This window comes from Schistocerca americana, chromosome 2 (genome assembly GCF_021461395.2).
Source record: "Schistocerca americana isolate TAMUIC-IGC-003095 chromosome 2, iqSchAmer2.1, whole genome shotgun sequence".
Taxonomy (NCBI): Eukaryota; Metazoa; Arthropoda; class Insecta; order Orthoptera; family Acrididae; genus Schistocerca; species Schistocerca americana.
In genome coordinates, this window is record NC_060120.1 from 33,804,363 (window position 1) to 33,820,792 (window position 16,430).

Consider the following 16,430-nt stretch of genomic DNA (forward strand, 5'->3'; position numbering starts at 1 on the left):
TCACAGAGTCTAACAATGAAAAATCCAGGATGGAACGTAACAATATATGAAAAGGATAGTTGCTACTCACCATAAGTGGAGATGCTGAGTCTGAGAAAAGCACAACAAAAGGACTGCCGGAAAGTTAGCTTTCGGTCAACAAGGCCTTTGTTAAAAGTAGACAACATACACACAAGCACACACACATTCGCACGCAAACACAACTAACACACACATGACCACAGTCTCTGGCAGCTAGAGCCAGACTGCAAACAGCAGGGCATTATGGGAGAGTCAACCGTGTGGGAATAAGGAGAAGGCTGGGTCGGCGAAGGGGAGGAGTAGCAGAGTAGCGGTCGGGGACGGTAAAGTGCTGCTGGGAGCGTGCAGGGACGAGGTGGAGAGTGGGGCAGCTAGGTGCAGACAGGAGGTTAGGCGGAGGTGGGGGGAGAGGTGGTGGTGGTGGTGGTGGTGGTGGTGGTGGGAGGGGGGTGTTAGAGGAAAAGGAGGGAAGTAAAAGACTGGGTGCGATGGTAGAATGAGGGCTGTGTAATGCTGCAATGGGAACAGGGAAAGGGCTGGATGGGTGAAAACAATGACTAATGAAGACTGAGGTCAGGAGGGTTATGGGAACAGGTCCTGCAAAAATTCTAGTGGTAAATACCTGCAGAGCCTCTTCAAATTTAAAAGATTGGTCTTTGGCATTGTCAGCCCACTGATGATCTTCCAGCGTGTTTTGGAGCAGCTGCTTCAGAACGTGCCATCGTGCATACACTACTTGGACATTATCATGACTAGATCCACACTGGAAGAAAATTTAATGAACTTTGAAACCTTGTTCCAGGTCCTGCAGGTAAATGGGCTAGGCTGCAACTTACTGAAGTGCAACTTTTTAAAATCACAGATTGAATACTTGAGCCACATTATCTGCACCACAGGGGTTCAACCAACCTATGAACAAATAAAAGCTACAGCCGCACTTCTCAGGCCAACTTAGGGCAAGTACCATACTACCGGAAGTTCTTGTGATCTGTGGCATATGCCATAAGGCCAATGCAACAGCTGTGTAAAAAAGGCACTTCATTCATCTGGTCTGCTCAATGTGAACACGCATGCCAGACAGTGAAACTATAATTACAGTCCACACCATGTTTGGGCCGTTATCAGCCAGGGAAACCACTCTTAGGAGATGCCGACATCTCAGACCATGGCATGGGAGCAGTACTTGGCCACAAAAATTTGAACGGATCAGAACAGCTCATCACTTTTGTGTCCAAGTTATTGAATGCCACAAAGCAGAGATGTTTGCAAATACAGAAAGAAGCATTGAAAAATTGTGTTTGCAGAAAAAAAAAATCATTTATATCTCTACAAAAATACCTTTCAACATATCACTGACCACAAGCTGCTGGTCACACTGTTCAATGTGGCCGCCAAGATTCTGGACAAAACTCCTCATGGCCTCCAGAGGTATCCCAATATCACTATGCAAATGCTTCAGGAATACCTTCACCAATGCCAATGCTGATGATTTATTGCAACTGATCCCAATTTTGATCAGGACGAACACAAGATTTTTCAACTTGATGACGACTTGCAAATGACCTTAAATAACTTGCAATTGACCTTAAATAATTTTCCACTCACCAGTGAGTTAATTGACAAGGACACTGAAGCAAACTCCATACTCTGGGTACTACAAAAGTACATCTTACGAGGATCGCCAGAGTCGATGCTGCGAAGAGGCAAATACTGAGCAATGTCAATCATAAGTCATAATCCCACCAACGCTTGACAGTGCACGCTGAAAATGCTCCATCAAGGACAATGGGGAGCTGCCAGAAAAAATGCTGTAGCCTGCAGTTTTGCCTACAGTCCGAGGATATGCTAGGACATCGAAAGTATGATACAAATATGCTGTCACTGTAATGCGTCAAGCAGCTTGGCGCCAGATGTTCGCCCCATGGCTGGCAGCTACACCCACCATGGGAATGAGTCCACATTGATCTAGCTGGGCCGTTTCTCAACATCATGTGGCTAATCATAATTGATGCATATTCTCACGTCCCTTACATTGTCAACTGTCGGTCTAGCATGTCAGAACAAATGATCACTGCCCTTTGCAAAGTTATTTTGATGGTCTCCTTCACACTCTAGTTTCTGACAATGGGCCACACTACTGGAGCCAAGCTTCCAAGGATTTCTGCACTCATCATTGGATCTGACGCATTTGGTCTCTCCTCTTCCACCACACTTGAATGAGGAGGTAGAGAGACTAGTATGCATTTTTAAAACCCAAAAGAAAAAAATACATGGAAGAACAGTCAACCAAAGATGCGCTGCTTCTGTTCTTGAAAGAGTACAGGTCCATGTGTCCTTTACAGATGCCATCATCTGGTGGTGTCGCAGACCAACCATTCGCCAGCCCTGCCGTCCAGCATATACCAGCTGGAAACACCAGTGTGGGCTTCGGGGTTTGGACAAAAGGCACCCTAGTTCCCACCATTCGTCAGCAAGGGCGGAGGTTTTCACCATCTAGGTGGGGGACCGAGAAGTCATCTGCGACTCCAATCAGCTCTACCTAAACCGTGGTGACATCCTTCAACAGATCTGATGATCTCAGCCCCAGTTCCATGACTGGTGTACAGCTTCTCTTCTGCCTCAGCCCCTTCCACCTTGCCTCCACATCCATAATCCTATCACCCCCAACAACACCATGTCTCCTCTGGAGTTACACTATCCTTTGTTTTCAGTGGAAAATGCCCATCCCCATGTGAAGCACATACATGATCTGACATCACCATTTGCTGAGTCCCAGGAGCCATCTCCTATCAGCCAGCCTGCTGCCAAGCAGGGACTGCCATCAGAGATGGCCACCGGCACCGTTTGGTGACACTGTCCCTGCACCCAGAGCTGCACATCATAGGAGCTGTTGACGGTTCCCTCCCCAGGACACTTCTGGCTCTACGTTCCTACTACAGCTAGCTGGCAGCTATTGCATGTGCACTGAATGCTATTTCACATCACAGCCATATATGAGAAGCAAGACAGACCAAGCAAGGAACTTTATCTAACTACTTCTACTTTGGCTGATCTGACAAAGAGATTAACAACAACACCACTAGGCACAGAATGCCGGGAAGATTCACTGGCTGGCCACAGAGGCCATCTTCGTTATGGGTGATAAAGTGTGAAACATCACAGTGTGGAAGCAGATCTCACCTTCAGCCACCACCACACACACACACACACACACACACACACACACACACACACACACACACACACACACAGGCGCAAATGTAAAGACTGCCCCTATTTAAATGAGCACTCACATGCTGCTACAGCCAGTTCACCTCCCTTCACTGTGCTATGCTATTACCGAAATCAGAAATCAAAAGTTTCGATCTTCACTGTCGATGCTTGGCCAGACTATCCAGACACTGTTTATCAGAACAGACTTTGGCTTATGAATTGGACTTCTATTTTTGTGGTGTGAGTAATAAAGATGTGTCAGGAACTACTTCTATGTTCTTTCAGTCATAACACAGAAAGTGGCAGTCTAATAATGGATTCAACTCATTTTGTTCAAATGCTCCTCCAATAGATAACGGCACAGGAAAAGGAACCGATGAAGGCGCAAGCACAGACCTACAAAGTGATTATGGCTCAAATGCAAATCATGATGACTGAAGCCCTGTTACAGGAGGCGCAACCACTGCCTTTCCCTTTGTGTGACGAAGCCAATGGGGAATGGGATTCATATTAAAAATCTATTTCCCAACACTTTGCAGCCTCCAAGGTAGGAGATGCTGACACCATCAAATCACTTTTTCTCTCTGGTAGTGCAAGCTCCAAACTTATGAACTGCTAAGTCAATTAGCATTGCTGACAGAGCCTACAGCATTAACTTTTGATGAAATGTATGCGTAGGCAATGCTTAAAACCAGAAGCAATGCCACGCTGTTTTGGCACAGGTAGAATTTTATCAGTGCAAGAAGTTTCAGAGCCGCATATGACATGGTGCGAGATATGATCATTCAATCAGCCCCAGATAAACAATTCCAACATGACGCCCTGTAGTTAACTAATCCCATGTTAGAACAGGTGCTCGCGCTTGCCCATTCACACACAGTTTTGAATGTGTCAGGAAATGGTTAGAAACACGGGCACACACAGCAGCAGTCAACCATGACCTATAAAAGCTTTATATGTGGGACCATGAGGGAAGCGAACTTTCCAACCTAAGTCCAGAAACCGGTGACTACTTCCAACGACACCCTGATTGTTTTATTAAACATCAATTTGATGACTGCCTATACTGGTGGTACTTTTGTGATCTTTGCGACTGAGGAGAGCACATAGTGTCTGCCTGCAGAGCAAACATGCATCGTCCCTTTTCCCAGCAAAGCACACCTACGGATGTTAAGAAGATTGAGGAAAGTAGTTCGTCACTGGCCAAACCTTTTTTTGATCTTACAATTAAGGGAATGGCATCTAACTACAGGTGGTCAATGGGGCTACAGACAGTCTGATTAGTTGGCCAATGCACGTCCAATTGAGATTACCAAAGCTGACCCCCACACGGTGCCAAATTGTCAGCTACAACACACAGCAATTTCCATGAAAGTGCGAAGTCACTGTCTCGGCTTCTTACAGGAATATAATCTGATGGTTGGTTGGTTGGTTTGGGGTATAAAGGGACCAAACTACAGGGTCATCAGTCTTTTTTTTCCTTACGCAAGCAAGGCTCAAGGTACAAAAACACCCAACACCACACCTAAAAAGAAAATAAATGGAACGAACAAAAAATGGAGAAAACGTACACCACAAGGAAAAAGTAGAAGAAGGTATTAAAACCACAGAGCAGATGGTCTGGGCTGGCTGATCACAATAATAAAAGAGGATGAGTCAGCCACTCTGCAACACATTAAAATGTCCACCACAAAAAGACAAGGTGAGAGGAACATATGTAGGAAAAAGACGACCACCAAGACAAACAAATGCAAAGAAAGTGCAACAGAGTTAAAATGGAAAAAGGGTGGCGGCAGCAGAGAAGGCTAAATACCCACTCGTAGGTGGTACGATAAAAATAGGGTAGGGTGCTGGGAAGGTTAAAAGTCTGCCACAGAGTGGCTAAAAGCGGGCAGTCCAACAAGATGTGGACGACAGTCATATATGAGCCACAGTGACACTGAGGTGGGTCCCCGTGATGCAGGAGGTAGCCACATACAGCCAATGCCGAGCCGGCAGAGGACCACAGAGTCCCTGAGACGCTCGCATGGAGGTCTTCCACACATTCGAAGACTCCTTAATGGCACACAGTTTGTTGTGTGTACTGAGATTATGCCATTCCATCTCCCAAAGCCGAAAAACCTTGCGGCATAATAAGGATCGCAGATCAGTTACAGGGATGCCAATCTCCAGAAGCGGTTTCCGCATAGCCTGTTCAGCCAGCCTGTCAGCAAGTTTGTTGCCTGGGAAGCCGACATGTCCTGAAGCCAAACAAACACCACTGAACGACGGGACCGGTCCAGGGCATAGATGGACTCCTGGATGGATGGTACCAAAGGATGGCGAGGGTAGCACTGGTTGATAGCTTGTAGGCTGCTCAAGAAGTCAGTACACAGAAGAAACGATTCCCCGGGGCATGAACAAATATACTGAAGTGCACGAGAGATGGCCACCAGCTCTGCAGTGGATCCACTGCAACCATCGGGCAAGGAATGCTGTTCAAAATGGCCTCTGTGGACGTAGGCGAAGTCAACATGAACATCAGCCATCGAGCCATCAGTGTATACCACTTCAGAGCCCCAGAACACATCAAGAATCGAGAGGAAGTGACAGTGGAGAGCGGCAGGAGTAATAGAGTCCTTAGGGCCATGCAAAAGGTCCAGAAGAATCTGCAGCCTAGGTGTACACCACGGAGGTTTATGCGGACAGATCTGGATGGGAGGTGGTAAAGGAAAGGACTCCAGTTCATACAGAAGGGATTGCACGTGAACTGCAATCATTAGCCCTGACCTGGGCTGCCAATGCGAGAAGTGAACTGCCGGGAGCAAAAAGGAGACAGTAATTCAGATGCTCAGGAGAACTACAAATGTGTGCAACGTAATTGGTGAGCAGTTATGCACGTCGGGTCTGCAATGGAGGGACTCTGGCCTCCACAAGGACGCTTGCCACCGAACTTGTCCTAAAAGCTCCTGTTGCTAGGGGAACACCACAGTGGTGCACTGGGTCGAGTGCACGCAACACTGAGGGCACTGCCGAACCATAAATCAGAGTCCCATAGTCAAGGCGGGATGGAACAAGGCCTTTATACAGCTGCAGCAGAGTAGAGCGATCTGCACCCCAGTTGGTGTTGCTCATGCAGCAGAGGGCATTGAGGTGCTGGCAGCACTTCCACTTAAGCTGACGAAGATGAAGTGGCTAAGTCTATTGGGCATTGAAAACCAGTCCTAAGAATCGAAATGTCTCCACTACAGTAAGTGGAACATCATGAAGGTAAAGTTCTGGTTCCGGATGAACGGTACGACACCGACAGAAGTGCATGACACATGACTTGGTGGCAGAAAACTGGAAGCCGTGGGTGAGAGCCCATGACTGCACCTTGTGGAGAGCCCATGACTGCACCTTGTTGATGGCTCCCTGAAGCCACCGCTCAGCAACACCAGTGCTGGTGGAGCAGTATGAAATGCAGAAGTCGTCTGCATACAGGGAGTGTGAGACGGACAGCACTACAGCTGCTGCTAAACCATTAATGGCCACCAAAAATAGTGATACACTCAATACAGAGCCCTGTGGGACCCCATTCTCCTGGGTATGGGGGGAACTATGGGAGGCACCAACTTCGACACGGAAAATACATAGCGATAGTTTTGGATAAATATGTGGAGAGTTTACAGCTCAGGCATCAATCAGCAGTGTGATCCCTGTGTTGTCAGGGAGCTACCACCAAATGGATACACGACACCCCTACCACAATGGACTGGCTACTGTGCTGGATACTTGGATACTGGGCACAGAGAAATCCAATATTGTCATGGGAGCAAAAGAGGACAGGAGACAACAGAAGATGACATACCCCGGAAAGTGTCCTCGCCCAAATAGTTGAATTGCAGGTGGAGATGCAAAGCCATGACAAGAGGTCCAGGAGATCGAATCTAAGGGTACTATGGATAACTCATGCACCACATAAGGCATCCTTCCTCATATGGCCCGGACTTCTGTAGAATTTGTAAAGTGGCAGGTCAAACCATAAAATGAGACCCAAACTTATAGGGCCAAAAAGTGTGAGACTCCTTTTAGTCACCTCTTACGACAGGCCACAAACAATGTTGACGCATCAGAACAACGCTTTTATGCCAAGTCACTGAATGCCGTATAGCAGAGATATTCACAAGTACAAAAAGAAGCACTGGCAATTGTGATGGCACTAAAAGAGTTTCATGTTTATCTTTATGGAAATGCCTTTCAGCTCACCACTGACCACAAGCCGCTGGTTGCACTGTTTGATTCAGCTGCCAAGATTCCGAACCAAACTTCTCCCCATCTCCAGAGATGCACATTATTCTTATCTCTTATCCCAATATCAGTAAGTAACACACTTTAGGAATAGCTCCATGCAAATCAGTGCTGATGTTTCATGTTGATTGCCAATTTGTCCTCACACTGATTTCGATCAGGATAAGCTCGTGGGTTTTTAACTAGACGACGACTTGCAGATGACTTTAGATAATTTTACACTCACCGGCGAATTAATTGCCAAGGACACAGGAGCAAACCCCATTTTTCGGGTAGTACAAAGGTACATCTTACGAGGCTGGCCGGAGCAGAGGAAATGAACAACTGCGTCATTATTTCTCTTTAAGACACGGTCTGTGGTTAGTGAATGGAGAAATACTCTTGAATACTGAGTAATGTCAACCCTGAGTCATAACCCCACCAACACTTCGCCAGTGCATGCTGGAATTGCTCCATGAAGGACATTCAGAAGTTGACAGAACGAAAGCCTTAGACTGCTGTTTTGCCTACTGGCTGGGGATTAGTCAGGACATCGAGAGTATAATACAAACATGCTGCAACTGTGCAGCGCATCAAGCAGCTCTGCACCAGACATTCGCCACTTGGCTGAAAGCCACGTCACCATGGGAACGAGTCCACTTAGTCCTAGCAGGGCCATTTCTTGACGCAATTTGGCTCGTCATTATCGATACATGTTCTCTCTTCCCTTACACTGTCAACTGTCAGCCTGCCACCTCAGAACAAGTGATCACTGTCCTTTCCAAAGTTTTTTGATTGAGAGCCTCCCTCACACTCCAGTTTCCGACAATGGGCACCAGTTCCAGTGTCAAGCCTTTGAGTATTTCTTTACTCATAATGTATCCGACATATTTGGTCTCCCCCTTCCAAGCCCAACCGAATGGGGAGGCAGAGAGTGGTATGCACTTTTTAACCCATATGAAAAAATATGTCAAATGATAGTACCTGGTGATGTGCTACTTCTGTTCTTGAGTTGGTACAGGCTCATGCCGATGGGCAAGAAAAGTACAGTTGAAATCCTTCACGAACGCCAACCCTGAACCCTTTTTCATCTGCTAGTGTCACGGCCCGACCACTTGCTGGCACTGCCATCTAGCAGGTACCAGCCAGGCACACCAGTGGTGTGCACGGGTGTTTGGATGATAGGTACACTGGTCCCCAACCACCATCATTTGTCTGTGAGAGCAGGGGGTCTTCACCACACGGTTGGGGGACCAAGAGGTTAGCCACCGCTCCACTGAGCTTCGCATTTGCTGTGGTGACATCCTTCAACGGACGCACCAATCCCACTTCCAGTTCCACAACTAGTGACCGGCTTCTCTTAAACCTCAAGCCCGTCCAGCCTGCCTCCAAATATGGCATCCTATCACTACCAACAACACCATGTCTCCTCTGGACTTACATTGTCCTTCATCCCGGACGTGGAGATGACTCCGTGACAGTTCAGCGACCCTAACCCCAGTGCCCAGAGCTGTGCCTCCTAGGAGCTAACAGCAATCCCACACCGAACACTCTTACCCAAGCCTGCTGGCAGCAATTGCGGGACATGGACGACCTGGCACTGGGAGAAGACCCCAGGTTGCTAGAGCAAATAGATGTTGCCCACATCTGGACCATCCCATAGCACTTTGATGGTCACTGAGACCCATGTTGCCACCTCGGTGACGAACAATTCGCGTTCTAGCCAGATATGAGAAGCGGGACAGTCTAAGCGGTGACAGCACCGTGTCTGGTTACTTCTACCTTAGCCAATCAGCCAAAGAGATTGGGATTACTATTATTATTAACAACAGTAACAATAACAACAACAACAACAACAACAACAACCAACATTAGCCACAGCATGGTGGGAAGACTCATCGACTGGCCAGACAGGCTGACTTAGATATGGCCAATAGCGTGTGAGCCATCACAAGCTGGAAGCGATTCGTGCCTTAGGCCACCACCAGGCTCACTCTACGAGCTGCCTTATTTAAATGAACATGCAGCCTGCCATAGCCAGTTCATCCCACTTCACTGTGTTACACTGCCTACCAACGCCAACAATTGAGAGTTACGATTGCACTCCAAATTCTGGACTAGCATTCTAGTACATTGTATCATTCACTGTCTATGCTGGGTCAGATTATTTGGACATTGTTCATCAGAACAGACTTTGCTTGCAAATTGGATGAGTAATCAACATACGTCAGTAATTGATTCTGTGTTCTTTCAGTCATTGTACCTGAAGCTACATATGAAAAACAGAGTGTAAAATACAGAAGAACTACTGCTAAGCTGTTTATGTCATTTACTAGCTTTGACAGACTGGAGCTCTCTTCCAGCATCCACACACTGCAACGAGGAGAAGTGCGATGGTACAGTTCCATGGTACCGCATAGTAGGACAACGAAAGGAATTAAATTCGATAACAGTGAACAGCAATTAAAAATGAGATAAAATTGACACATACACATCAAGATGACAGATTGTAGGTGGAGTAAAATTCAAAAGCAACCACATAGCACCCCAGTACAAACAAGTCCCATTACTGATCCTTGAGGTACATCAACAATATTATATTACATTATAATCTGATAACTGTCCAGAAATAGTTTTATGATTGGCATTGGTGTGCATGTAATTGCTGCTTGCTTATGATTGCTCAGAAAGCACCTGATCCAATTGTTGGACAAACACTGAACACCATATGTTTCCAGCTTTGACAGCAGAATCTTATGGGCCACGAAGTCATAAGCTTTCAACAGATCAATAAATACTCCCATTAATTCCTGTTCTTTATTTTTACAGGTTTAGTATGCAATTTCATAACTCATAAATGGCAGTTCTAGTTTATCTCTTATTTCTGAATCCATGTTGTTCATTGCATAGGATTTTATTTTATTTACTTTCACATTTTATTTACTTTTTCCGATATTTTTTAAATTCTGTGAAAATTGTGACGGACCTTTCATTATGTACATTATCCCTCTCACCTTCTTTTATGCATTGCAATTATCTTACATGCTTTGAATACATCAGGGAAAGTGTCTGCTTGAAGTGAGTGATCACATCTGCATATAAGTTTTTCAACAAAGTTTAGAACACTTTCATTAAAATTGTTGCAGGGACACCATCAATGTCTGCAGAATGGAGATTTTTAAGCCATTTTATTGCTTTTGGATTTGGTATTCTTATTTCTGTTTGATATTATGGTATTATCTGCAACACCTCCGAAAATGTTAAATGTGTTGGCTACTTCGAAAAGGTTTGTTACACTTTTATTTTCTTGTGATAGGGTTATATTTTTACACGAAGCTCTGTGTTTAAAAGTTTCACTTTTTTAAAACACTTCACATAGTCTTATTATGAAAAGGATAGAGTGCTACTCACTGTAAAATGACACACTGAGTGACACACAGTGAAACGCTCTCTCTCTCTCTCTCTCTCTCTCTCTCTCTCTCTCTCTCTTTCACACGCGCACACACACACACACACACACACACACACACACACACACACACACACACACACACCAGCAGCAGCAGCAGCAGCAGCAGCAATCAGGAGTGGGCCGGGAAGGGGGAGGGATAGCAGGGTGCTGGTGGGGGGGAGAGAAGTGAGAGCTGCCTGGCAGAGCTTGTAGGGACTAGACGGTGACATGACAAGGCTACCTTGAGCAATGGAGCAAGTGTTGGAAAATTGGTGGTGAGGGGGCAGTAGAAAGTGGAAAGGAGAAGAGCAAAGAAAGGGAAAGATCGGTGGGCGTGTTGGTAGAGAGCGGCACACAATGAGGGTGAGGTGATGTTAATTGGGAGGAGACTTTGGGACAGAAACCATTTGGTGGTTGTTGACGCTGAGATGATTTCAGGAGTGGAGAATGTGTTGTACGGATAACTACCATCTTCACAGTTCAGAAAAGCCAGTGGTGAAGGCAAGGATCCATATGGCCTGAATCGTGAAGCAGCCATTGAGAACAAGTATATTATATTGAGCTGCAAGCTGTGCCACAGTGTGGTCCACTTTGCTCTTGGCCACAGTTTGGCAGTGCCCATTCATCTTTGTGGACAGCTGGTTGGAAGTCATGCCAATACATACAGTCCAGTCACATTAATGCGACTACAGCCTATGTTCAATGGCAATGTGCAATAACTACTCTCAGCCAACTTGTGCCAGCACTAGCAGTGGAGGGTACATAAAGCGTTTCAGTGTCACAGAATACAGCGCAGTCATCGTCGTAATGCAAAAACAGAGCAATTTATCTGACATCCTAAAGGGCATGATCATTCGCTTTTGGGCCGGACGTGGAAGCATTTCTGAAATGGCTAAAATTATAAACAACTTGAATGCCAACATGGTAAGGTATACCATGCATGGTAAAACCGCACAATCCAAAATCGAACTGAAGCAACTGCGGTGCACCATAGGCCACAGATGACAGGTGAACAATGGCTGCAGAGATGTGTAGAGGCAAATAGACATGCAACTGTTGAGCAAATGACTGCACAGGAATCAAGGGGCTACCAACAATACCTCCTCAATGAACATTCTGTAAACATTGCTGCATATGGGTCTCCACAGTGTGTGCCTGGCTTGTGCACCCATGCTGACTGCTGTCTACTAGTCACAAAGGCTATAATTTGCACACCAATACCATAACTGGACGTTCACAGAGAGCTGACTGGTGCTATTTCAGATGAATCACATTTTATGCTCCATCGGACAGATGGTTGGTTATACCAACACCCATCATGTCCACAGTCTTGCCACTACCGAATGCTACCTCTCCTGATGTCGTATTGGCTAAGGTTCAATGTCCTTCAGTGATGACATCCGAATGGTTCCGCGGTCAAGACCAGCTTTTTCCCCGCAGTTATACTGGCAAGTGCATTTATTTGTATTTCATTCTGTGGTCATGGTTATTGTATAGGCATCACATTTTACAACTGGCTTTTTAAGGGCAAAATAGTAAACACTGGAGGTTACATAGCACTAAAAACTCTTTTGTCTTCACCACAGGGGAAGTATCAGCTAATTTTCAACTCATGGATTTTTCCTTTCAATTTTATAAGCTCCACACTTCCTGCACTACGGTGGATGACCCCCAGAGCAGTATATACATTTCAGAGAAAGTGTACAAGGATCACCTGATTTGTGAGCTGAGCCTCCACAATTTTCACATGTAGCCCTCATGTTAAATGCTGTGGTGGTATGACCAAATCTTGGGTGTTTAAAGCTTAGCAGTGGGCTGGGAACAAACACATGAACCGTATGATGGATATAGCCTGCAAGAATATGTTCAGGTAGTTCTGGAGTGTTAAAAATTAAAATAAAGGTAGCAGTTTTTTCTCGTGTGCTGTTGACACTTCCCATATAGTTATGCACTTCCATGACTGACACGTCTTTCCATTCTTCACGTATTTCCTCACGGTCCATTTCCATTATATCAGAGTAGGTAAATATGCCTTTACAAAAGTTATGCAATTCAGGCACAACAGGATAGTCACCTAAGATCTTCCATCCTAGAAGTTTAGATATTTGATGGGGCATGACAGTTTCAACTAAAACTGTTGCATCACTTTTTAAGAATCCAGAAATAACCTCCAACCCACTGCGAATAGAAAGCGAAGATATTATCAAAGGTTCCCTCTGCTCTCTTGATTACAATGAAAGTGTTACAGTAGACAAGTGCTCTGTTACTGCAGTTCTGACAGCACCCCCATCCCATCAGGAGTAGATTCGAGTTGAGGTCATTCCACTGGAATCCCATGATCTGCTAGGGAAATTAATGTCAACCCCCAAACAAATATCACAATTGCCTGAACAAGTCTTAGATAATGGGAGGGATGGGGGAGAGTATTAGGCACACCAAAAGTTACTTCCTAGAGACTATTTTACCTCAACAGCCATACATCCCACCAGCATATAAAACACGGTCAGCTGGTAAAGCCAAGGCCCATGTTCCCTGAAATACAAAACACAACTCCACCATCCCCTACGATGGTCCCAAAAGTATACTCGGAGTCTATGCTATCATCAGCATAGCCCTCATTGTCACTGGGGTACACAAACCCTCCCACCTGGCACTCAAGGTGTCTAGGACAACAGGTTAGGGAAGAAATTATTAACAGTACATGTCAAGTAAGAAACTTACATAACATCAGCTTGTTTTACCCAAACCCTACTTTTGTACAGGATTTCTAAGAGTTTTCTGTGAACTTCAGCCATTTATAACATCAGTATTGGTATTCAACACAAGTATATGTTTAAAACCTATTTAACAATGCTGTACGCATGTACCCACATCAAAAAGCAATTTTTTGGAAAGAATGAGATTTTGTTATTTGAGAATGAAAGTGACTAAATTCATTAACATAGTGCTTCAAAACTTAATGGTATTGGCCTATGTTTGCCATCACCAGAATCATAAAATAAAGTGGCAAATGGTGGTGATAATGACATATAACACTATGTCAAAGCCAATTATGGCAAAGGAGTGTGTGTCACCACAATCATCCTTTTGCTGCTTTATCTTACAGTTCTTATGATGATTAGTGTAGTCAGACACCAATCAACATTTTATGGTTGTGTAAAAAGAAAATAAAGTGTTAGCAATTATTTAAGAACAATTTTCTGACTACTCACTGATTTCACAACTTCATGGGTCGGCGTTCCAACTACTCTTGGTATCAATATGCTATCAAGCACTTCCTCAAAATTTGTAGTATTTGACAGTTTGGAAATAGTGATAATTTCATCATTGCTCAGTGATGAAGGTTGGTATCCCTGCTTTAAACAATAAAAACACAACTCATTAGTATATTTGTTAAATAACTACACAGGTTTCCAGAATGAGATTTTCACTCTGGAGCGGAGTGTGCGCTGATATGAAACTTCCTGGCAGATTAAAACTGTGTGCCCGACTGAGACTCGAACTCGGGACCTTTGCCTTTCGCGGGCAAGTGCTCTACCAACTGAGCTACCGAAGCACGACTCACGTCCGGTCCTCACAGCTTTACTTCTGCCAGTATCATGTCTCCTACCTCCCAAACTTTACAGAAACTCGCAGGAGAGCTTCTGTCAAGTTTGGAAGGTAGGAGACGAGATACTGGCAGAAGTAAAGCTGTGAGGACCGGACGTGAGTCGTGCTTCGGTAACACAGATGGTAGAGCACTTGCCCGCGAAAGGCAAAGGTCCTGAGTTCGAGTCTCGGTCGGGCACACAGTTTTAATCTGCCAGAAAGTTTCAACTACACAGGTGATTCAAATGAAAATCTTAAAACTGCAATAAAATTTCTAAAAGTAAATTTGTAAGCTGCCAAGAGTTATCCTTGTATTGCAACAAATTACAAACAGTTGGCAGCCTATTGCTGCATCACAAAAAAGAAGGTTGTGTCCGTCCAAAAATTTCAGTCAATTGACTATTTGTTTGACAGATAGCTAAAGAATTACCAGCAATCAACCAATCAAAAATGCAAACTATGTAACAGAGTGCAAATAAATCAAATCAAAGGAAATAAACATGTTAACATAGGAGGAAAGATAGTAAATAGGGAACAAAGTGAAGTAACTCTTAAAAAATGTGGAAAGGTTATCAGATTAGAATGCAAAATGTAAACATGGGGAAAAAAGCAACCTACAACAAAAGATTAAAGAAGAGTGAAGAAACTACAAGTAGCATATGTTTAGAAAATGTATTAGGCAGCAGGTTTCAGTTTCTGGCGCATTGTGTTTTGTATGCAATATAATACTCATCACTGATACACATTTTTTTGCAGATGAGATAAATGAAGTGGTAGATTTTTGCTTTACGAGCCTTTTTTGGTTCACCACTGCACTGACCTCAGTGATTTTAACTTTCCTTCTACTCACTCACACGAGTCCATCTCTACAGTTCTGCAAGAGATTGGCTGATCAGTTAAAGCAAGTATATGAGTAGGAAGACTGTGTCCAGAAATCCAAATTTTGTTTCGGGCCTTCTTTTATTGTGGTGTGTCTAAATTTATTATTGTTTCAATAAAAAAAGTTAAGATCAGTGGGTTTTCTGTTAAACACATAAGACACTAATTTGCAGGTTTCTAAGTTTAAATAGAGTATGCTAATTGCGTCTGACATGGATAAGACACACTTTTTTAATGATAACTAGTTATTAACGTAATCTGCAAAAGCAGTTTATCACATTACATTTCTGTGATAAAGTCCATTTATCATACACACTGTGTGTTCTGTAAATCCCATCACAAAGAGAACCTTGTGTCTTGTAATACCGCACATCCCTGATGACCCTCAATCGCTGTGGTATCTTGGAAACACAATGTGAGTGAAAGAATTGGGGGCAAATGGGCAGCGAGTGGTGGATGGTGTGTGGGGAGGAGTTATTGCAACAAGGATTCCCCTGGTATTTTTTAGTTTGTTGGTGATCAACTGAGAGACGATACAGAAAGGAGCAGTAAAAATACTGACACATATAAGCAACTGGGTGATGCAAGTACAAGGCCAACTGGAGGAAACAAGTGGACGATTGTAAAGACAGTGAAAAATGAAGGTAGTTTAATATTCCTTTAATGATGATGTCATAAGGCAGAGCAAAGCTTGGATCTGCACTCCACTCAAATGCGATTTCGCTTCCTTAAACATTGTGCCACCTCAATACATGAAAATGTCACCACAGGAAGTTACAGAGGCAGGATCGAATGCAGAGAAAAGAAACAAGTCTGAAGCATAAAAATGGTATGAATGAAAGAGCAGTAAATGAAACAGGAGCCAGTCAAATGAATTACCAGATTCAAGACAAAGTGTAGCACATATTTTCAAATGTCACAATGTATTTGTGAATTACATACAAGGTGGTTTGACAATAGGTAGCAGAAGAAAGACTGAAGGGAAAAAAAACTAAAAATGTAAACAAGAGAATAAATACATTTAAAATGT

The 16,430-nt window shown here is 44.2% G+C and overlaps 1 protein-coding gene across 4 annotated transcripts in view; it reads right to left on the bottom strand.

Moving 5' to 3' along the window:
• LOC124594861 (glutaminyl-peptide cyclotransferase-like) overlaps positions 1-16,430 on the bottom strand; it is a 75,692-nt gene that overhangs the window by 51,266 nt on the left and 7,996 nt on the right. For 2 of the 4 annotated variants that reach the window (XM_047133324.1, XM_047133325.1), the window contains one exon: positions 14,146-14,289. In XM_047133324.1, coding sequence (XP_046989280.1) covers positions 14,146-14,289 — 144 coding nt within the window. The remainder of the gene's footprint in view (positions 1-14,145; positions 14,290-16,430) is intronic. The other 2 variants (XM_047133328.1, XM_047133327.1) reach the window with 1 other exon arrangement.